The sequence below is a fragment of the Buteo buteo genome, chromosome 29, assembly GCF_964188355.1.
Source record: "Buteo buteo chromosome 29, bButBut1.hap1.1, whole genome shotgun sequence".
Lineage (NCBI taxonomy): Eukaryota > Metazoa > Chordata > Aves > Accipitriformes > Accipitridae > Buteo > Buteo buteo.
The window spans coordinates 1,288,727-1,310,887 of record NC_134199.1 but is presented as its reverse complement, the minus strand read 5'-3'; the positions used below and the strand labels follow the sequence as shown (position 1 = coordinate 1,310,887).

General features: G+C 49.6%; 2 protein-coding genes across 9 annotated transcripts in view; both read left to right on the top strand.

The window, feature by feature from the left end:
• The first annotated feature begins 547 nt into the window (after window positions 1–547).
• Window positions 548–9,048, top strand: AMDHD2 (amidohydrolase domain containing 2). Of its 2 annotated transcripts, XM_075059394.1 has the most exons (11): window positions 554–1,009; window positions 1,464–1,600; window positions 2,295–2,434; window positions 2,807–2,861; window positions 3,299–3,511; window positions 4,645–4,733; window positions 5,079–5,223; window positions 5,495–5,602; window positions 6,316–6,384; window positions 6,830–6,931; window positions 7,302–9,048. In XM_075059394.1, exons 1-11 carry the CDS (start codon window positions 927–929, stop codon window positions 7,388–7,390), a joined length of 1,230 nt encoding a protein of 409 aa, XP_074915495.1. In that variant the 5' UTR covers window positions 554–926; the 3' UTR covers window positions 7,391–9,048. The 2 variants fall into 2 exon arrangements, with proteins under 2 accessions (XP_074915496.1, XP_074915495.1); XM_075059395.1 differs by lacking the exon at window positions 5,495–5,602 and having other exon boundaries at window positions 548–1,009.
• A 781-nt stretch (window positions 9,049–9,829) lies between these two features.
• Window positions 9,830–22,161, top strand: part of C29H8orf33 (chromosome 29 C8orf33 homolog) — a 32,930-nt gene continuing 20,598 nt past the window's right edge. For 2 of the 7 annotated variants that reach the window (XM_075018208.1, XM_075018212.1), the window contains exons 1-9: window positions 9,830–10,013; window positions 10,766–10,911; window positions 12,830–12,967; window positions 13,155–13,882; window positions 15,400–15,490; window positions 15,606–15,752; window positions 15,889–19,476; window positions 19,568–19,739; window positions 19,895–20,735. In XM_075018208.1, coding sequence (XP_074874309.1) covers window positions 10,812–10,911; window positions 12,830–12,967; window positions 13,155–13,882; window positions 15,400–15,490; window positions 15,606–15,752; window positions 15,889–16,085 — 1,401 coding nt within the window. In that variant the 5' untranslated portion in view covers window positions 9,830–10,013; window positions 10,766–10,811 and the 3' untranslated portion in view covers window positions 16,086–19,476; window positions 19,568–19,739; window positions 19,895–20,735. Of the gene's footprint in view, window positions 10,014–10,765; window positions 10,912–12,829; window positions 12,968–13,154; window positions 13,883–15,399; window positions 15,491–15,605; window positions 15,753–15,888; window positions 19,477–19,560; window positions 19,740–19,894; window positions 20,736–22,161 lie in introns of all 7 variants that reach the window. The other 5 variants (XM_075018209.1, XM_075018211.1, XM_075018214.1 and 2 more) reach the window with 5 other exon arrangements.

Below are 22,161 nucleotides of genomic sequence, written 5' to 3'. Positions count from 1 at the left end.
GAGGGAGGGCAGCAAGCCAGGGGCCGAGCGAGACCCCAGGCCTGCAGGGCGCGGGGGGGACCTGCCACCCTCACTGGCTTCCCGGGCAAGAAAGAGCAGGCATCTCTCTGCGGTGTCGTCCCCTCAGCCACCTCCGACACCGTGCCGGCGACAATGCCAGACCACGGGCCCAGCGGCCTGCGTGGGCCGGCAGGAGACCCCCAGGCCCGAAGGGGGAGCCAGGGCCAAGGACAGCGGTGGCCGTGAGCTCCGCCACCGCCGGTTCTCCTTCGCCACCGGCTTTCAAAGCAAAGTCGTGGCCGCGGAGCCGGCCCCCTCCCCTCAGCCCGGCAGCCTCTGCGGAGCCGCCGACCTCCTCAAGATGGCGGCGCCCTTCCCATGATGGCGGCTCCTTGCGGGACGGTCACGTGCGGCGGGGCGGGTGGGGAATCCCGGCGCGTCAGCTGAGCGGGCTCACGTGACTGGGAAGCAGCGGCGCTGCGGGGTAAGGCCGGCGTTCGCTTCGCTTCTCTCCGCTCCACGCCCCGCCCCCGGCCCCGCCCCCGCATTCCGGCTCCGCCCCCGGGCGTCCCGGTCCCCGCCGCCGGGCGTCCCGGTCCCCGCCGCTGCTCCGCGGAGGGCGGGGGGGACCGCACCGGGTCCGGCCCTGAACGGGTCCCGCGGCGGGGCCTGGCCGCGCAGGCCGGCGGGGCCTTTTCCTCATAGCGTCGGCCCGGAGCCCCGGGGAGGGGCGGCGGCCTACCCGCCGCCTGCCCCCGGGGCGGTGCTCCGGCCCCTCCGCCCCTCACCGGCTCCCCGTTCCCGCGGCAGCCGCTCGTACCGGAGCCGCGGCCTTGCCCCGCTCCGCCACCCTGGTCCCTGCCCCGTGCCCCTGACGCCGGTCACCGGCTGGGTGCCCCGTTCCCGCCGGCTCCCGCGGCCCCACCATGCCGTCCAACAAATCCGTCTCGGACGCGCCCATCGTCCAGTTCACCAACTGCCGCATCCTGAGGAGCCACCAGCTCCAGAGGTGAGGGCTGCCGGGGGTGCCGGGGGGTGCCGGGGCTCAGGGCCGGGCTGCAGAGCTGACCTGGAACCTGGAGCGACTGTCCCCAGGTCCCCCAGTGCATCAGCTGTTGGCTCTCGCCCCCTGCGCTCCCACCGTCCCTCCCTGAAGGAGACGAGGCGTGTGTGAAGCACTACGGCCCCTCTCTGCTCCCCTCGTCTTTCGTTTGCCTCCTCTGACGGGCAGCCCGTGAAAACCCCGTTCCCGTGAATTTTGTAAGGCCAGAGGCCAGGCAGAGAGGGGTCGCTGCTGGAAGAGCAGCTTTGCCCTAGTAGACATTGGAGAGCCCATGGCTGGAGGGTGCTGGTGGGGTCTGTTCTGCCCGAGGCCACCGCTATCACTGGGGCCACGGCCACGCTCCCGTGTGCTCCACCGCAGATGGCACTGGAGCTTGGTGAGTGCGTAACTGTCCCTTCAGGGAGGACCTGTGGGTGCGAGACGGGAAGATCCTCAACCCGGAGAAACTCTTCTTTGACGAGAAGGGCTCTGCTGACATCCAGCTGGACTGCAAGGACAGCATCATCACCCCGGGCTTCATCGACGTCCAGATCAATGGTACGGTGAAGCCATGTGCGCTCGCAGGGGAGCGGGGAGTCCTGAGTTTGTCCATCCCAGACCTTCAAACCCTGCTGTGTGCATACTGCCCATGACCAAATGCATTTCAGCTGCTCAAGGGAGATGTGAGTCACCGAAGTAATGATAAAGAACAATTTTGCCAGTGGTTGCTGCTGTCACATAACTGATCCCCTTTGGCTCAGTGGGGTTTTCAGCCCAGCTTTCCTCTTAACCTCATTTTTATCAACATTTTATCCTGCCCCTGCACAGGGATGTTCCATGATGCCGGGAGGACAGAGCAGGACTTCTCATGGCAACAAACATTACCTGCTATAGCTCTTTCCTGAGGGTCGAGAGGGGCTTGTTCTAAGGTAGCTTATGTTGGAAGTCAGATCCCCTCTTCAGTGGGGAATCCTCAGGTTTTGCCCTGCACAAAACAAAACGTTGTTGCTTGCAAAATGCGGGGATGCTGTGGGGAAAAGCACTTCAGGAGGACAGCATTGGTTGGATTTGTACTCGCAGAGCCTTGTGAATGTAGGACAGAGCAGTGCTGGAAGAGCCCTTTGCTTCTTGTCAGTGCCATACAAATGGAAAGGCTCAGTCTGATCACGCAAAATGTTTCTTTGGCATTTTTGGGTGGGAAAACGTCCACTAGGGAAGCTGCAATTTCATCTCTGCTTTGCTCATGGTGCAGGAGGCTTTGGGGTGGACTTTTCCCTGGCTACAGATGACTTCAAATCAGGGATTGACCTGGTCAGTCAGAAAATCCTGTCCCATGGAGTGACCTCCTTCTGTCCCACCCTGGTGACCTCTCCTCCATCTGTGTACCACCAGGTAAGTGCCTTTCTTCCCCTCTCATCCTCCAGGTGATAAAGAGCTGAGAGGTTGGTACCAAGAGGTGAGAGGGCCAAGGCTGGGCCTACAGAGACTGGGATAGCTGCCTTGGTGGAAAAGCCTTGGGCATGAGGAGCTGGACTCTACCCCTAGATTTCTTGCCCTTAACCTTTAGACCACTGAGACAGCGATGTTTCCCAGACCAGCTTTGCACAATCAGGCTTGCAGCTGACTTTTTCTTTATGGGCTGTGTTTGGCTGATGTTACCAAGTGGTCCAGCTACAAAGCTCTCTCCGGACCCAAGGTTTGGGTTTATTTTGGCAGGCTGGGGTGCTGTCTGGGGTGCCATGTCTGACAAACCCCTTTCTCTAGGTTCTCCCTCAGATCAGTATAAGAAATGGTGGAGTCCACGGAGCAGGTATCCTGGGTAAGTGGTTTTGTCCCTTGCTGTCCTCTCTGGTGCTACTCTAGGTAGGCAATTATCTTGTTCATTGTTAAGGAGAAAGAAGCTACTGTAGGGACAGCACAAATGGGGGCTGGAGCTCTTTTGATGGGAGGGATGCACAGGTGAGCACAGACCCGCTTTCTCCCTCAACCTGTGCTTGGCCTTTGCCATGGTCTCTGCCATCATACATGCACCGCTCCAGCCCTTTTGGGCCCCACAGGGTAACAGCAGTGGGGTGGCTTGGCTTGGCCAGTTGCCAGCACTGCATCTTCTGCTGTGCTGTGCTCAGAGTTACCAGAGCCACGTGTTTTGCTGCAGAAGAATGGCAAGAGCTTGACTTGAGCAGGGTGGGCACAGCAGGTTTTTTGGTCCTTGGCAGGGAGAGGAAGGGTCATGGCTTTGTGTTCCTATTTGGGCAGGGGCCCATCTGGAAGGACCGTTCATCAGCAAGGAGAAGAAAGGGGCGCACCCAGAGCACTGCCTCCGCACCTTCGAGGCAGGTGCTTTCCAGGACCTTCTTGCCACCTACGGGTCCCTGGACTGTGTCCGGATAGTCACCCTGGCCCCAGAGATGAAGAGGAGCAGTGAGGTGATCCAGGAACTCACCAAGCGGGGCATCTGTGTCTCACTCGGTAAGGGCTGGGGCGGAGGAGGCTTAGGGAAGCTCCGTTTCCCTCTGCCACGTGGGCCAGGCAGCCCCTCTCTTGGGGCTGTAGCATCTCCAATGGTGTCTCAGTGTGACTGGACGGGGTGGGATTTTCTTTTGCTGGGCCTATATGGAGGTGACAGACCTGTCACAAATGGGGACCTCACTTGATGCTGCGAATCTGTCATCCTTTGTACAGTAAGGGCCAAACTTCATATTGATTGAAAAGCCCCTGCAGTTTAACACAAGGCAGCATCTGGTGCTGTAAATACGCAGGCAAGAATAGCGGTGTTACTTGAATAAAGATGTAATTGAAGGTTGATGACGTGGAAAGTTCAAACTCTGAAGTTCAACTGCTTTAGGCCTTGTTTGACAGGTGAAATAATTTTCCAAAGGTTACTCTTGAGTTTTGAGAACTCTGTTTCAACCAGAAGTGCTGTAGGAGACCTCCCTCCACTGCCTTGCAGGCCACTGACTTAAAACTGGCTGCATTTTTCTTGTCCTCTGTTTCACAAATTCTTCTTTGCCTCAGACCATTAAAGAAATTCTTTTTTTTTTTTTTTTTTTTTTGTTAAAAAAAAAAGAGGCAGGGGGGAAATTCAGGGTGAAATTAAACCTTAAATGAGAAGGGCATTCATACAGCAGAGCATCTTTTATCTCACAGCCATGTAAAGCAAAGAACCACAGAAAAGCAAAGTTTGCCCACACAGCATTAGAGCTGCTGTGCATGTTGGGGGAAACAGAATTTTCCTTCTGGGTAGTTTTATCCCCATATTCTTTCTTGGCAAAGTCCCCACTGTGTCTACTCCCTTGACACCTCTCTATTAAGCCTTTAAATATCTGAGGAAAGCAGAAAGGTATGTATTTGGACCTCCAGCTAGCCTGAAGGCAACTCTCTATGAACAAGGCAGCATTTGTGAATAGTGAACGTGTTCAGGTGAAACATTCACTGCCAGAGTCCCTCACAGTCATGGCCAGACACCTCTGTGCCAAGGCTGGCATCTCAGACCTTGGCCCAGGGTGGGGCATCAGCGTAGAGTCATAGTGACAGAGCGTCTTCACTCCTGTAGGGAAATAAATGGAGGGATGGGCAGAAAAATCATTCGTCTTTGTTCCCAGGTCACTCGGTGGCTAATCTCTCCCAGGCTGAGGAGGCTGTGCAGCATGGTGCTACCTTCATCACTCACCTCTTCAATGCCATGTTGCCGGTGAGTAGCCGAGGGCACTTGTCCTGCACTGGTATTGCTTTTGGTGCTTTGTCTCCTGCTCTCCACAGATGCATATTCTCCCCAACTGGTTTCATAACAGGCCTTGCAATGAGGTTTCAGCACTGAACCTCTGGCTTCACGTTTCTCCTGCCTGATCTAAAAGAGAGTCAAGGCTGTAGCAGACTTGAAATTCAAGGAAATGCTCAGACTTGTCTGGTAAAGCACGGAGCACCCAGCTTCCAGGCACTGTTTGATAGAGATGGCAGCTGCATCCCCTGACGGGAAGGGTCTCAGTCCACAAATCCTAGTGATGATCCACAGCTTGTTCTCTCTCCCCTTGGGCAGTTCCACCATCGTGACCCTGGGATCGTGGGGCTGCTGACAAGTGACAAGATTCCTGCTGGGCGGAGAGTCTTTTACGGCATGATCTCTGATGGCATCCACACCAACCCTGCTGCCCTGCGAATCGCCCACCGAGCCCACCCCAAAGGTGAGCCACGCCAGGTCCATGCAGTGTCACCAGCCATCCCAAGCGCTGTGCCGTCTCGCACAAAACACTTGTGCAAGTGTTGTGGCGTGCTGCCCTCACTGCCTGAAAGAGGTCATAGCCATGTGTGCTGATCCACTAGCCTTCTTGCTTTGGTTGAATGCAGCTAGAGACACCCTGGCTCCCCTCTGGGAGGGCCACTGTGGCGCAGTGCTTGGAGCTGCAGCAAGGTCAGCTGCAAAGCTAACGCAGCCTCTTTCCTTACACTCCTCAGGCCTGGTGCTGGTGACAGATGCAATTGCTGGCATGGGGCTGGCACCGGGTCGGCACACACTGGGTCAGCAGGTGGTGGAGATCGATGGGCTGAACACCTACATTGCAGGTAACTGTCTCTGGCTAAATTGCTGGGGACAGTGCTGCCACTCGTGCCTGTTCCTGAAGAGCTCAGCATACCTTGTAGTGCTTATCAGTGTGAGGCAGCACTTGTGCCACCCACTTGGGTTTTGGTGCCTGATGGCTCTGCAGTGACTTGGCCATGGGGAGAATGAGGCACCTCGTAAAGAGGGGAAGTGCCCCATCTTCATGGAGTGAGGAGGTATCTGTCAATTTGTAGCTGTCTGCAACACCATTGAACACCTTGTTGCCCAGTGTCATGAATGCCAGAGGTTCCAGCAGGGCCAGAAAGGACAGAGAAATCTACAGATATTTATTGTCCCTTGTCTTTACTGTAACACTACCACTTCTTGCTAACTAATTTCCCTAAGTTGCAGGCAGCTGGAGACTGGGAAGGTATTTCAGAGAAGGATCATTCCTTTCTCTGTTCCCTTCCTCTGTCTCTGGCAGCAGGTGCCTGCGTTGTGAGCTAGTTTCACCCAGTCCAGCTGGTCTTATGGTGGAGCTGTGGGGTGACACCCAGTACCTCTCCCTGCACTGCCAGCATTCTGTCACTCAGCAGCAATGGCTTCAAGCCCTTCAACTTTCTCCTTCTGCAACCCAGGATTTCTGCCCCTTCTGGTCATGTTATGCTTTCCCACCACCCCACTTCTCCTTGCTGACTTGTGGGACTGGCTCAGTGCCATCCTGTTCCTCTCCCAGGCACAAAGACCCTGAGCGGTAGTGTGGCGACCATGGACACGTGTGTGCGACACTTCCAAGAAGCCACAGGTAAGTAAGCCTTGTCCACAAGCTGTTGCTCCCTACGTTGACACGGGAAGAGGTCTCGCTCTTGCCAGCTGTGTCCGCTCCACCAGGGGACCGTTCCCTCTCGCCTGAGACATGATGAGAAGCGCTGGCATCAGTGGCACTGGCCTCAGATGAGCACCTTTTTGAGGGGAGGTTTCATTTTAACCCACAGCACTAATGAGAGTTGAACTCTCCTGCTCCTTTCTCACAAAGGTGAATGATTTTCGCCTCCCCATACCCTAGATGTTCAGTTCTCCTCTTCCCACTGTCTCCCGTAGGGATGTTTCCCCTCCCCATCTCCATCTGGCTGTGGTGAGGGTGTTCCAGATCTCTGCCAGGCTAACAGTTGCCTTAGCCAGGGGGGTTTGGGCTGCTCTGGCAACAGGACTGTTTGCTGCCCTAATGTCTCCCCTCTTCTCTGTCCAAGGGTGCTCGGTAGAGACCGCATTGGAGGCAGCGTCTCTGCATCCCGCCCAGCTCCTGGGGATTGAACACAAAAAAGGGACACTAAATTACGACTCTGATGCAGGTACTGGTATGGGGACAATGGTGTGAGGGCTCCCGGGTGCTGGAGCAAAGCATGGGCTGCTGTGAACGCATCTTCATCCCCTGCTTCAGTGGGAGCTGCAGGGAGACTTGCTCTGCCTGGGATTTGCTCTGGGCTTTTGCCCCAGTGGTTTTTCCCTTGGATGCTGGTGGTGTTTCCTGAGCCCTTTGGAGAGACCCCCACATTTCAGCCAAGCATGGAGCAGAGCTGCCATAGCAAGGATGGCACCGCACTGCCCTCCTGCTGTTTCTGGGGTGGGGGAAAGTTCTTCCCCACTGAGCCCAGCTCTTCCCAGACAGCTTCAGCTGCTCCATATCTGATAGCTGCTTCCTTTCTCTCTTGTCTGATGCAGATTTCCTGATGCTGAATGACAGTCTGTATGTGCAAGCCACATACATCGCAGGGGAGGAAGTCTGGAGACAGGATGCGTTAGGCATGTGACACTGGGCTGTCCTGGTGCCCTCCGAGGCTCCCTGGCACTGTGGTTAGCAGCTTTGGTAACCACTCCACTTCTCTTTTTTTTTTTTTTTTTTTTTTTAAATTCCTTCCTGCAACTCCCTTAAAGGAGCCTCATACCAAAGAGCTGCGTTTTCCAGCGCAACCGCTGCTTCCAGTTACAGCCATGCCTGCAACAAATTTGTTGGTGCTCAGTTGGTGGAGTGGGGAAAGCAGGCAGATCTGTGTTGGGGGGGATTGTCAGTCCCTGGAGTGACCCGAATTGCAGCCGTCCTGCATGGAGTCCCCAGACAGAGGTGCTCCTGTCGCCATCTTACAGCAGTGTGAAGCTGTCCCAGCCTTTGCACTGTTCTATACAGCACACACTAACCTGCCCTGTGCCTGAGGCAGGCTCAAGCCATTTCCATCCCTCTGCCTGCCGTTTGCCTTGCTCCCAGGCAGCCGTGGCTGGTTAGACATCAGCTTCCACCAGCTCAGCTTGCAGCTCTTCATATTAAAAGGTTCCTGTTGTGTCAGCAGAAGTTGAGGATCACGTTCTGATCCCCTGGCAGTCCCACTGTTGTGTGTCCTCAGAGCAAGGCTGTCACAGCTCACCGACTCGGTGCCATTGTGGGGCTGTGAATCCATGTGGGATGAATCCTCAGGGCAGAGATCAAACCCAGGAAAAATGAGGCATTGCTGGTCCTTTGTGCCTTTTCCCTGCATGGGCATTGAGTCCACAGCATGTAGTTTCGGCTGGAGACATGAACAGCATCCTGCCACAGAAGGCAATGTTCCTCTTAACCCTTTGTTCTGGCTAGATTGGTTCTGCAGGCTCTGTGCCCAGCCATACCTAGCAGAGCCTTTGCATCGTCTGATGGGTTTGCACGTTCCTCAGGCCACAGACGGGAAGCTTTTGCTTTAGGGGATGCATCCAGACTGGTGGCGACAGGCTCACAAGCCCTCGGTCCAGCTCAGGGACTGAGGGAGAGAACTGCAGTGGGATTCTGGCCTTTCAAGACAGTTGCTGATAGCTCATTATTCCCATGCTCATTATTATGTAATCCAATACTTGACTGTCAGCTCTTTTCCTGACACTTGGACACTTCTATGTGAAGACTGATGCCGATTTCGAACGTACCGCAGTCAGAAAAGCCTTGCGATAAGTCTTAGACAATCTCTGATAAGCCTCAAACCAATTAGATGGTTTTTGTAGTGGGGGAAGGGCTTAGACAAGGGCTAAGTCTTAGCAAGGGTGGAGGTTGTAAGGCAAGACAAAAGTCTGGCCGGGATTGGCAGAACTGTGCTGATTTTTCCAGTACCTTTTTATAACCTTTAACAGCAACATTTTGGAAGTGCTTTCCTAGCACTTTAGCACCCTGCTGGAATAACTGGCAGCCTTGGAGAATTTCTAACATCAACTGCCAATGTCAGCAGAAACTATAACCTCCACGATTTGAAGCATTTGAAAGAGACATCAAATGCTGTGCTGTGACATGTGACGTGCTACAGCAGTACAGATCTTGGCGGGCGCACTTTTGACTGCTGCTGAAAAAAATCTAAGGGAAAAAAAAAGCATATGAAACAAGGTGTCTAACTTTTTTTTTATTTACAAAATGAAATAATCAAAAGGAAGTCTAAAATAGAAATGGAATTAGACAATACCTGTGTATGTGTATTACCCTTTTTTTGCCTGCTGAAAATACTTTGTACCTACTACCCATGGTGGTGTATTGTGGCGTCTATCAGCCTGGGATGCCAGTTGCCAGCTGCACTGTGGCCCTTGCACCTCGGCGCCTTGACGGGGATAACGCTGATGCGCCCGGGGATTTGGTCCCAGGGATGGAGGCCACAGCCGGACAGCCAGCGGCCCGGCGGTGCAAATGCGGCCTGGCGGTGCGAATGCGGCCTGGCGGTGCGAATGCGGCCCGGCAGCTCGCTGTGGGGCTCGGGGGAGAGGGAGGTGAGCTTCGGAGGGGGACGATGGCACCGCCAAGGTGGGAGCTCGTCTCCTCTGAGCCGCCTCCCGCCGAGGCGTCCCCAACCTTGGCCCACCCGGCTCCGGAGGAAGGCTTCGTGCCTCGGCACCCCGGGCCTTCCCGCGGGCCTCGGCAAGGGCAGGCACGGGAGGGCCGGCCAGGCAGGTTGACCTCACCGGGCCTTCCCCCCGCTTGCCTCCCGTGGCCGTGGTGGCCCGTGGCGGTCGGTGGCGAGCCCCTGGCCCCCGTCGGACAGCGGGGCCTTTCCCCGTTCCTCGGCGGCGGGTCCGTGTTCTGGGTGCCGGGGCCCCGAGGGGCGAGGCGGGCCCGGGCGGGCCCCGCTTTCCCCTCGATGCGGCGGGCGGAACGGAGGCGCGGGGCTCCGGGGAGCGGCCGGAGGGGCGGCGGGCGGACCGCGGGGGGGGGGGGGGGGAGGCGTTTGAGCGGTGCACGGCGGCCGGGCCCTTCCGGCCTTCGTCCCCCGGGCCTCGGCGGTTGCCTCAGGCTGAGGGGCGGCGGGCAGGCCGGCCCTGGGCCTCAGTCGCTGGAGCCCGGGAGTCCACAGGCTGTTCTGTGAGCGGAGGTGGGTGGTGGCAGAGGGGCCCGGTTTCCTCCCCGTGGCGGCGCCGAGACTGCCCAGCATGGAGCGGGTAAGAGCTTTGCTCGGCCCCCTCTCTGCCTCTGCCTTCTGTTCTGAGGTACCCCCTGCTCCGCCGGCCCTTTGCCGAGGCACCCGGCTCCCCGCAGCGTCCCCCGCTCCCGGCAGGTTTTCTTTAAAGGAGTTGCCTAGCACTTGTGCCTGCCTTTCCCAATTCCTGGTCACCTCGTTATTCTGCTAAGGCAAGAGGTTTTTTCACTTTCTGTCTTGTTCACAGGCAGACTTCTAAGCCTTACTTTCCACCTGCTTAGCAGGAGGCAGGCAGGGTTAAAATACAGCAAAGGTAGTCTTAAGGACTTGTGTTTAGCATAAAGATAAATTCTGTGTATTGCTCGAGCTGCGCTGGAGGGAAAATTCCTGCTGTGAAGGCATATTATGCCATAGAATAAGCTTCAGGAAAAATGAGAAATCTTCCATTTGAGGCCTTTAAAAAGGGAACATGAGAAAAAACCCAAAACCAACCTGTGGGAAGTCCTTGCTTGCCAGGTGTGGGTGATTTACTGCTAGTAAGGGTAGCAGTTTCTAATTTTTGTAATGAAAAGGGCTCATTTGGTGCCCTTCAAATAGGCAATATTGCAGGGCATGTGTCCCACCCTGTGCTGTGTTGATTTATGATATAAATGGGATTAGTTACAAAACACACCTCAAGCGTAAAGCCAGAAAAGGGGTTTATGACCTGCTAGTCTGATCTCCCATAAGAGGGAGAGGGCTTCAGAAAACTCAGTTTTGGAATCAATTTCACAGGTGAGAGATTTGTGCTTTTTTTAAACATTGTGCCTTCCCCCATCCCATGTCCAAGGCTCCCAAAGGCACATTCCAAGATGAGCTGCAGTGGTGCATTTCACAACTGGAGGCAAATCTCCTTTGCGTCAACCCAACCCCAAAACAAGGTATGTTGCTTCTTCCACCGTCTGCAGCCATATTCCAACCTCAGTTCTGATTTAGTAGACCTGAACATTTTTGTGTTTCTTCTCTCCCATCTATTTTCTAATCTTCTGTTATATGGGATTTGTTCTAAATACAAAACAACATAAAGCATTGAACTTTAAGAACTATCTGTCTGGAAGTAGCTTTATCTTTCATTCCTGTGATGTTCATTCTCCCTGTTTTCTGTATTCTTTCTCATGCTCTCATTTTCCCATCTAACGGCTTGTGTTTGGTTCTGCTACAGCTCTGCTTTTATTTTCTAATCTTAAGGAAATTCTGCATCAGTGTGTCTGGCCCTTAAACACCAGTAGGCTTATTTTTGGGAAGCTTGTTCTTCATTGTTCTTGTTCCAGGGAGAAATTACATGAAAGATAAAATCCTATAAAATACTTTTTCAGAAGATCACAGTTTGATGTAGTCAGTCCAACTTGTAAATATATGAAGACACACATCCTGCTCCTACTGATGGTTAGTACTTAACATTTAGAGGAGGGGTGTGGCTGCCTTTTGTAAGATGCCTAGATGAGTGTTCGCTGGTGCACCTGAGCATGTAGCAGTGATTAATATGTGCCCACACACCACGCTTGAGCATCAGACAGTTTTCTTACACCTGTATCTTGTGCTCAGTACCTAGTGTCCAGCAGCAGCAGGGGAAGGCTGCTCCTCGAGGGGAGGCGGGAGCTGAGCACAATGACGAGGCAAGCAGAGGCAATGACTTGGCCAGAAAAGGGCCCATTTGCACAGAACCTGACCAAGGAAAGCAAAACGGTACTGCTGATGATAACCAGGCTCTGCCTGGAGTCCAGATCACCAGAGAAGTCTCTGGTGATGAGGCAGATCCAACCTCTAGCCGGGAATTCAAGGTCTGGATCAGTGAGGTACCTGGCTGCAGCAGCGCCATGCATGAGATCCGCAGCTTAAGATAACTCATAAGTGAGGGAGGGGGGAGATTCCCCTGAAACATTATCTATCTCTTTCTTTCTAACAGCTCTTACTAGCGAGCAGGCCTTGAATGCAGCCAGCTAAACACCTTGAAGTAGGGGGAAATATGTGCTCAGGACCCTGACATCCAGGTGCTAGGAAGATATGTCCCACTTTTGTGGGTGGCTACAGCCCCACTGCAGCATTCTGCTTCGCGCTTGCATGCTGTTACTCTGTTCCTAGCATGGAACTCTCAGTGTTGGATCTGCAAGATACACCTCATTTGGAGAGTTCCAGAGAGATGCACTGCAGCCAAGAGAGATGGGTTTGTGCCCATTCCAAAATACTAGTCTAGTACATCAAGCTTTTTTGTGGCTTGAAATGTGTGAGCCAAACACTAGGAGACTGTATCTCTGGAGTTCCCAAATGGAGGTCTTTGGGGACCGCTGTCGCAGAAGAACAGCTATGCTTTTTCGAGAATTTGCTCTGACCCAAAGAATTGGGATTACTGTTGTGGTCAGGCCGGTTTGTATGAGAGTCAAGCAAGGGTCCTGCTTTTCAGGGTGTGCTCACTACTCGGTCAGATTTTTTCCAGTTTTCCAGAGAAGAAACACTGAGCTAGGCTCTTGGATTTGTCAGTTGCTTTGGGGGAAGGGTTGTTAAGCCCTCTGTAGCTTCTGTGCCATTAGTAGTGCACTTACTGCAGTGTAAGATTCTTACTGTATATAATAAGCAGTTAAGACTTTTTTTTTTTTTTTTTTGAGAACATTTCATGGTATTTCAGCTTCTAGAAGCACTTGGAGTTTTCTTTCAATCGAATGCCAGTCATGGATTATTTGGAAGTTGTATGAACACAGATCATGTTCAGAGGAGACCCAGTCATCAGCATCCCACCCAGTAACGTTGTAAGGCCCAACATAACCTGTTTCTTGTCTCTCTTGGTCTTTTTCTTGAGTGCAGCAGAGGAGACACAGCACATTCTCAAGGTCCTGCGCTCCCATGAGACTCCTTTTGTGAAGAAGCAACAAGCGATGAACGATGTGTTTGGGGATTATCGTCTCAAGATGGCTGAGGATCAGAAGAGCATGAAGAAGGCAGGTGAGCTTGAACTGTCCCTTCAAGGGATGGTGATATTTCATCATTTTCTGTAGATTTCTTACACTGCAGCTTTTGATTGGATGGCCACTCTGTGGCAGCACCTTACAGAGGGATTTGCAGTAGCAGTGGCATCCCCATAGTAGGGAACTGGCATATTGATAGAAACGTTATTGTTTGTCTTTTCTAGACGTGAAACATGGTGATATGGAAGTACAGCAAAGCAATGGGCAGGCTTCAGATGGTGTGGTATATGGGAAACAATCTGACCGAATCTCTGAGGCAAAGGCAAAGTGGTTCATGTCATCTGACAACAGCTTCCGATTTGATTTTACACCTTCTGAGATCGACCCAGAAGCAACTGATACACCTTTGGAAGCAGTCCCTGGTGTCAGTGGTGCTGAGCAGATACAAACCAATGTAAGAGCCACTGAGCAGGAGAACTGGAATGGAGCCTTGAGTTTTGCTGCCTCTGGACAAGAACCCAAGTTTGCTTTCAACTTTGCCATCCCAGATGAAGACTGTCCTCTGGTTCATTTAGTTCCAGCAAGCCAACATACAGAGCGTACAGCAGATCACGAAGTGCTGGGTAATTCACTGCCTACTGAGTCAGCGGGTATGCCACAGATTTCAGCTTTGCAGGAGCCTGAGTTGACTCCAATTACAGATAGTGCACCCAAAGAGGATCGAAGTCATGTCACGTTAAAGATCCCCCAACCAGAGACTGCTCCTGGAGATGAGACAGTGACAGAGAAGTCAGCAGCAGATGGAGCTGCCCAAAAGAAGAAAAAGAAGAAGAAACAAAAAACATCTGTCAGTAAAAAGGAGAAAGAAGAAACTGAGATCAACAGGAAGGCAAAGGCAGAAGCTAATAGATGTCAAAATAAGGATAATTCCCACCAGGGTGAGACCTGTCAGGTATTGATGTGATCTCATAATTTATAAACCCTTGAGCAAAAGAAAAACTTTATCTCTTTGCATAGTTTAACAGTTAGTATACTGACTTAAGATGAAAGCTGAAAGACAGGGATTGCTGCTTATTTCTTACAGCAGCTGTTTTCTTTCTCTGCTAGATGGTTGAGGAACGTAACTAGTGGAAAGGAAGTTAATGGTCCTTCATTGTCTGCTTCAGACTTGTGCCGAAACATTTCATGTTTAGACTTGACAGCTAATCCTGGCAAGCTGGGTGCCATGTTTTCTTAAAAAAATAAAAGTAAACAATGGAGGTAACAGTCCTCAGTCAGTGCCAAGTTGGTATCTGTGCATGTTGAACCAGCCACTGTACCCCTGATTTGCATGTTACCGGGTAGGATGATTGCTCACGTAATGCAAATAGCAAAGCTGAGGTGCGGGGCTGCTACCTGGTGTAGCCAAGGCTGCAGCAGGGTCTGGTGCAAAGCTTAAGGGTGCTTCTGAGAGGGTTCCCACTGTAAGGCACGGCCCAGAAATCAACTGAAGTTGCAAGTTATGTGTAAACACACTGTTAAGGCACACCCTGAGGTTTTCTAATGTTCTGCTAAGGTCCCAGTCTTCATTTTATTTTTCTTTCAAGCACTGATGTAGTTATTATTAACAAACAATGCCAGCTGAGCAATACTGAAATACAAAATTACAAAAAACTTGCTTTTGTTAATATTCTACGTGGAAGTTGCACTGAGTGTTCACCTGCCTCTTGAAGCATTCCATCCAAAGTGCTGCTTCACCAACAACCCTACCAGTAAACACTGCTGAGTACCAGAAAGTTAGAAAGATTTGAAGGTGATGTAAAGCCCTTCCAGTCCATTGGAAGGAGACTGTTGTAAGGAAAAGGAAACAGCATGAGGGCTTTTGTGTTTACATGTACATAACAGTTAAGAATTGTTTCAGCCCCAGGGTGCAGCCCTGTTTCCCTCTCCCTTCCACTGCTCAGTTAGCCAGCTGGCTTTGCTTGGTGGGACTTGGCTTCTTCCATCTTCATGGGCTTCAGCTTCCTTGTCCTCATGCACTTCTGGTTGAGCAAGCATAGAGGAGCTGAGACACCAAGACTTGGCTTCCAATTTTGTCCATTGTTTGCTTTTGATTTCGGGCAGGTTTGGGGTAGGGGTTTTTTGTTGTTAATGCTTACTCCTTCCATCTGTAAGTTGATTTCACAGCTTCTTTCAGAGGAAAGGCCCTGGACAGCTTTCCAGAAAACAGCATCATCTGAATGGCAGACAAATATTAAATGCATCAAATAGAGGCAGTTTGTTGCTTCTCAACATTTGTCCAGTGCTTTAAGTTTATCCCATGAAAAACACTGTAGGGAAAGTGTCATTAAGTCTATAAAGTGATCACCAGAACATGAAATATTGAATAGTCCTGACTTTATGCAGATACCTTTTTTCCTGTGTAGCAACTGCTGCTCTAATTTTTGGATGACTTATCTCTTCATGCTCACTCTGCTCCCTGCTGCATAGCAGTCAGATGACCAGCTGTGGAAAGAGGTGGACTGGTGTGTAGAACAGCTGGAACTTGGCCTGAAGACACAGAAATCCACTCCAAAGCAGGGTAAGCATTCAAGTAAATGAGAGATCCCCTCTGTGGGAAGGGTTGGCAGGCATGCAGGGGCAGAGCCGGTGGGGGGTCTTAAACTGTGCATTGTTTGTCTTTTGCGCTGCTTCAGTCGAGGAGGCTCTCCGTGCAATCAAGACACTGCGCAATGACAAGGCTCCACTGGTGAAGAAGCGTCAGCTCATGAGAGCCATGTTTGGAGACTACAGGAAGAAGATGGAGGAGGAGCAGTGCAAAGAGCTGAAGCTTATGGAAATGGGTAGGAGAACTTTGTGTGGTGGGGGAAGAGAAGAAGAAAAGGCTTCACTCCTGCCCTTCATGTTGCTTTGCAGAGTGGGACCTCGCTATGTGAGATGAGTAAACATCCCTTGTTGCTCTTTTCTCCCCTCTTTAAGCTGTGAAATCTGCCAGGATCGTGGAAGTGAAAGGAAGCATCCGCAACAAGAACTGCCGGTTCATCCGGAAGTGCTCAGGAGCTTGCAGGAAAAGCCAAGGTTCAGCAGGATCCCCTTCAGAGTCACCCAGGACACTTAACACAGGCTCATTCAAATTCACAACTTCCCAAGAAAAGTTTTGCTTTAATTTCTTGTAGGAAAGTCTTTTATACTAAAACTGTGGCTAAAAACTGTGCCAAATCTCCCATAAACTTAAGAACTGTGGAAAGATGCTGTGCATCAGAAGATGTTATGCAAGAATCTCTGTGTATTTCCTAAAGAAAGGTTCCTCTTTCAGAGTGCCTTATCTAGAGGTTTAAAACAGATGTGCCCAGTACGCATGTGACCCCAAGACTCAGTCTATATAGTCATCCTCTGTCCTCACACTGTAGAAAGGCACCTTTGCAAAAGACCAGCACAGAGTCTGGAAGGATCTGGTTTTCTTCCTATAGAATTGACATTGACCTAAGAATCTGTCTTTCATACTGGGAGATTTTCCCATTCTCCTATTGCTTTTAAACAGAGCAGACCTTTTATAGCAGATAAGGCAGCAGTGCATACAGAAGGGAATGGTTTGTAATGAAGATCCAGCTTCTGTGAAGATCCAGCAGTGTAAGTATAATGGATAGTTGAATGCTTCCACTCCATATAAGTCTGTGTGAATGCAGCTTTCTGTGAATGCCCAGAAAGCACTGGGCGGTGTGTGTCGTCACTGCCATCTAGAGAGTATGAGTTCAGCATCTTGGAGGAAAATGAGTGAGAATCATCCTTGCTCATTCATCTCTTTTAATTGACAGGTATAGACTTAAAAGAGAACTGCAAATGCTGATTTAATCTAGCGTAGGGATGCAAGGACAGCTGTTTCCAGCCAGGGAAAGATTTTTGTTGCTGAAGCCAGGTTCTAGCCAGCTAGGAAGGATGTACAGTCAGTTCTTAAAAAAAGTTTACTTTATAAGTAGCCCAGTTACAACCACCAGTGACTTGGAGGATAAATCAGCTGCATGCCAAACCTTGGGTGGTGTTGAAATGAACTGTGAGAGCCCAAAGACTCTCTTGCATTTGATGTATATTAAATATTTGCTTTCTGAACAGTTGAGTGTGTGTCTCCAGTGTTTTGATACTGCTTCAGCCACTGAACCTATCTCCTATGTTCATGCAGAAAGTCTTCCCACTAAGCCTAAAAAAGCTGAAGGAACAGAAGTCCTTTAAAAGGAAACATGGTATCGGGTGTCCCTAGGGTGCAGTGCTTTCCTTCCTTTTTATAGTTCAGTCATCCTGTATGAGAAATGAGAAATGGGAGTGTAGGCAGATTCCAGGGTGTACTGAGAGCAGCTGAGAGATGGTGGAAAACATTTGCTGGGAAAGACTTCAAAAAAACCTGATATTGGCTACAAAAAAAGTTATTTTATTACTAAGCTCTGATGCAGTCAGTTGCATCTGTGGTGATATTTTTCTTGGTTTAAATATTTTAAAGAATGCCTGTCTAGGCATAAGGAGAAACTGATCCTGGGTAGCATACCTGATGAGGAGAAATATGCAGAGAAGACTTTAAGTCTTCTGGAAATCAGTAGGTTAGCAGATTATTATTTTACTTGCTGAGGAGCACTGCTGTTACTTTGACTGTATGGAACAACACTAAACAGTATTCTTTGGATTTCCAGGATTTTATATGAAACTTACAAAAGCTGTGTCACTGACAAACTTTTAGTGTTTTCATGCTATTTACTAAGATTAAAGAGCATCTTGTACGTGACCTTGGAACTACAGGTGTTTTCTTTCCTAGCTGGTTATGCAGCCTGTGTCTAGGAAATAGTTATTTCTTTCCTTGTCGTGTTTCAGGTAAAGCTAGAGTTGCTAAAACGTTACAAAATCCTGTGCTGTGGAAGGCTGCAGGAGTATTCTGGGAAGCATTCTTACATAATTGCCTCGTGCTTATACTATTCGTTAGGCATTCACAATTCAAATAAAGATACCAGTGAGGTGGACATTTGGTGTAACCTAATCCAGCTGGTTTATCTCCGAAGAGGTCGGAAAGATGCATTCTAATACGTGAATGGCTCCTGTGGTTTTTCAGAGGTCTTCACATAATGCTGACTTGCAAAGCCAGCCCATATTCCTTTCACAGCGCTTGATTATTGGAGGACTCGGGAGGCAAATATTCATCAATACGATGAACTCATAGCTCTGAGTGTCATGCTTGACCTGTGGACTTGAGTGCAAGACCAGAGTCGGCTAGGTCAGTTCCACGAATTGGCTGTGTGATCTTGGACAAGGCACTTTGCCTTTCTGTGTCCACTCCCTGTTTTCATAGTCAAGGTGATGCCTCCTGCATTTTTGACAGACATGCCCAAGTTACTTCATTAATGATTGTGTCTTGAAGAGGCAACTCTATAGTATTTTGCATCTGAAATTACAGCAGTCCTTACTTCGCTGCTAAGCTTTGCAATGTTTGAAGCATCTCTGCTGCATTATCATTTGTTTGAAAGGAAGCAAGCAATGTTTTTGGAAGTTAGGAAATGCTGTTGCTGCTGCATCAGCCCATTCCCCTTTATAGGAGCCACAATGCAGTCTGAATGACGTTTTTGAAAAAATTATGTGTTCCCCTTTCAGCATTTCTTTCTTTAGGATTTCAATGCTGTTTAGGGTTTCAGTGATGTCTCTTATTACAGCAGTGTCCGGTTTGGGTCAGGGCTTTGCTCTACTAGTTACTGTATATATATGTGGCTGGAGGTATGGTCCATGCCCTAAGGCATTAATGATGTACAACAGTGAGGGAGAAAGGAGATGTTCCCATCTGCTTGGAGTTCTCCGTTCCAGTGTTCTTGCATTAAGGAAATGTAGCTCAGTTTTGGTAGAAAATTGAGCTCAGTTCTGACCTGCCTGTGTCTTTCTGCATTTTCTCCTCAGCTTCGTGCCGTGCGTTTGAGATTGGTGCAAAAGGGGTGACTGGATTTGTGGTACCGTATCTCTCTGGTGACTGCCACCTAAATGTAGTGCAGCAGTGCCAAACCTAGGCTTGCTTACAAGATCTTGCAGCATGGTTGTGACCTCAGGAATGAGTTAAAAGTCAAGGCAAAAAGGGGATGTGAAGTACAACAGTGCCTCTAGAGCAAAACTTGCTTAATAGCATTGGTCTTGAAAAAGTAAAAGCTGAGGATCAACTTCTAAAGTGAGTAATGGCATGAAGGAACGCTATAACTTTTCTCAGACCATTCACTGTAGCAAAACAGAGGAAAGGTCTCACTTTTGGGAATAAAGTGAAGAATTTTAGAGTTGTTTCTGTGGCAGAGTGAGCCCAAGAATGTTTCCACACAGAGGCAGCAGAAATCTGGGTGTGATCTCTGTTCCTTTTAGGCTTGGCACCCTCATCTGTAAAAAGATCCCCCTAGCAAAGGTTAGGAAATGCAATCCTGTTCCAGACAGAGCCTGCTTGGGGGGGGAGAGCAGGCAACGGCCAGCCTCCCCCCTCACAGACTGGCCCTGTCCTGATAGCTGCTGCTCATCCCCGCTTGCATTTTGGCTGTTAACTTGGATGCTGGTCACTAATTGGTAAGTTCTTCCAATCCCTTCCCTTGGGCTTGGTCAGTGGAAATGCATTTATTGGTCCCTGAGCTGCCCATCTTCTGCTTTGAGTAATCAGGGGGCAGAGTCACTGAGGAACAGCCTACAAAGGATCTCCAAGGGATCCCCGCAAAGTTCAGCTGAAATTACCTCCCAAGTCCCAGCAGCCACTTCTACGAGGACTCCCTCTCCCAAGACCAGCAAAGACAGAAGGAAGCCAACAAATTGGTCCTACTGAATCTGTAACTCAGGTGACTAATACTCCCTTCTGACACTTAAATTTTTTTAAGGGTGCTGAGGGTAGACTATGGACTCAGCATCTAAGGTCCCCTAAAGGATAAAATATTCTATTATCTTCCTTTGGGGAGAAAAACCCCAATCCTAACTTACCTTTTCTTTGAATTAGAAAGAAGAAAAGCTTACCACTTCAAGCAAGACAACAATTCGAACACTGTAACAGAAGGAAAGTTATTTGAAGAGTAATAAGCATTGAACCTGCAGTTCCTTAACAAAAAAAGAGGAAAGCTACTGCTATTTTAAGATCATATGGAGCTGTGACAGATCATCTTGTATCTTTCTGCTGAAGTTATTCAACTCTAAGGACGAAGTTGTTTCATTTTCTTTGCTTAAAATTTTTTGCTGCTCACTGTTTGTGCTGCTTTCATATTCAGAACTGCGGGAAGGTTTGTAAGCCACACTGCTTTAGAAAAGTGAACTTTGACATCAGCTCCCACAGTGATTTGATTACTGGCAACAGTCCTTCCCGTGGATGCTGACAGCTGGGAAGCAGTGACCAGCTACTGTATTTGACCCATCTGTTTTCTTCCCTTTGAGTACATCAACAGGCACTACTAGCTCCTTGGTATCTCACCACCAAGATGGAAGAAGTCTGGGTTGTGTATCTCTGCCTGATCTTGCTTATCATAGTCCTTCTTCTAATGAGGCATAACCCACATGTGGAAGAGGCCAAGAAGGAGAGGGAAAGCAAAAGCTCCCCACCACCCTCTTCCTTTTTCCCCAGTAGTGTTGGCAAACAACTGGAGCACACCCAGGAAGAGCTGGAGAACTATCTGGACAGGCTAACCCACGTCTTGTTTGACACAGAAGCCAAGAAAAGGGATGCCCACCATGATCAGAAGTCCCACCATCACCATCACAGAAGTGCTGATGTTATGTCTGAAACTAAGGAGCATTCAGGAAAGGAGGCAGCACGCTCTCAGTCTCTGTCAAGCTACACAAGGGTTCAGGTATGAGGTTTATAAAGACTTTCAGACTCAACCAGACTTGGAGCTCCTGGCTGAGTTAGTGGATCCTGTTGAAATGCATAGTCCATGAATTTGGATGGGAAGAGGGTGGGGGGGAAAGTCTCGCTATTTTGAAGTATAATACATTCCTATTTTTGCACTGTGTATTTCAACATCAAGCAGTCATTCAGAGACAGCTGTACGTGACATGAATTGTATGTACGTTACATGCGTAAGATGTCAACACTGGCATTAGCATCTATGCATGTGTGTGTATCTATATATAAATTATCCCTTCCGATATTAATAGAAATAGGTATAATTTCTTACTTCAAGAAATTGTGCAGCCCTTCATCTGCTATCAATCTCCCAGTTGCCCCACATACAGCAGTGTTTTGCCAGTTTGCCCAGCTAGGGGTCTGGCCTGGTAGTGTACAGGAGCACTGCAGACACTGATCTAGTGGTGAATGCATGGTATCGAGCCATGGGAAATACTTAGGTAATTTTTCTGCTATGCACGATGATCATGCATAGTGTACTCTGTAAACATGGATGTCGCTATTGGCAACCTGCAAAATTCTCTTTGCCTTGGCCAAGGCCCTTTTTTAGGGGATGGAACAACATGCGTGCCTTTATATTTTTATCATTATCCTCACTGCAATACATCAGATTTTGCCCTTGAGATGACAGAGTTTCATGGCAGCTATGCGAGGCTGTGTTACTTTATGCTAGCAGCTGTTTTAATTCTTCATTCTTGAGACACGTATCTTGCAGTGCCAATGCCCCGCTCTGTCACTGAGCACGTTCTAGGTCCAGGTGGGAGCTCCAGTATGAAGCCTTCACCTTAGAGGGGAGAGCCAGACCTTGATGCCAATAATTGCACCCTGCTGAAGAATCAAGAGACAGATTTCTTAGCGATGAAGGCACTGCTGTAAATGGCCTTTTCAGTGAGCCAGGACATTATAACTTCTTAACTCTTGAGGAGCTGCCTGAGCTATCTGGAGGAATCGGTACATCCAGCTGAAGGCAGAAGGGCAAATATACAAAATATTAGAATGTTGTGCAGAGTACGTGGGCAGAAAGAATAATTCAAGTGGTTATTTACTTACTGGCATATTTCATTTACTGAAGAAGGTGCTATTTTATTAGATCTATTACAGATCAAAAAATAACAATGATTTTTCATTATGGAAATGGATCGTGTTGCAAAATAACAGTGATAGCTTATTTTTCTACTATGATTAAAGGTGACTGCAGAATACAAGTTGGGGAGAAAAAGTGCTGTGGTCACTATTTTTGTACAGTTTAATATAATGCTAATTAGCTTCAGTGAGCATTCACTTGCTTAGAAAAAGGGAGTATGCTTTTTTCACAGCAGATGATCCTCCTTTGGACAGTTGAAAACTTTTGTATAAGCTCCTTTGATGGA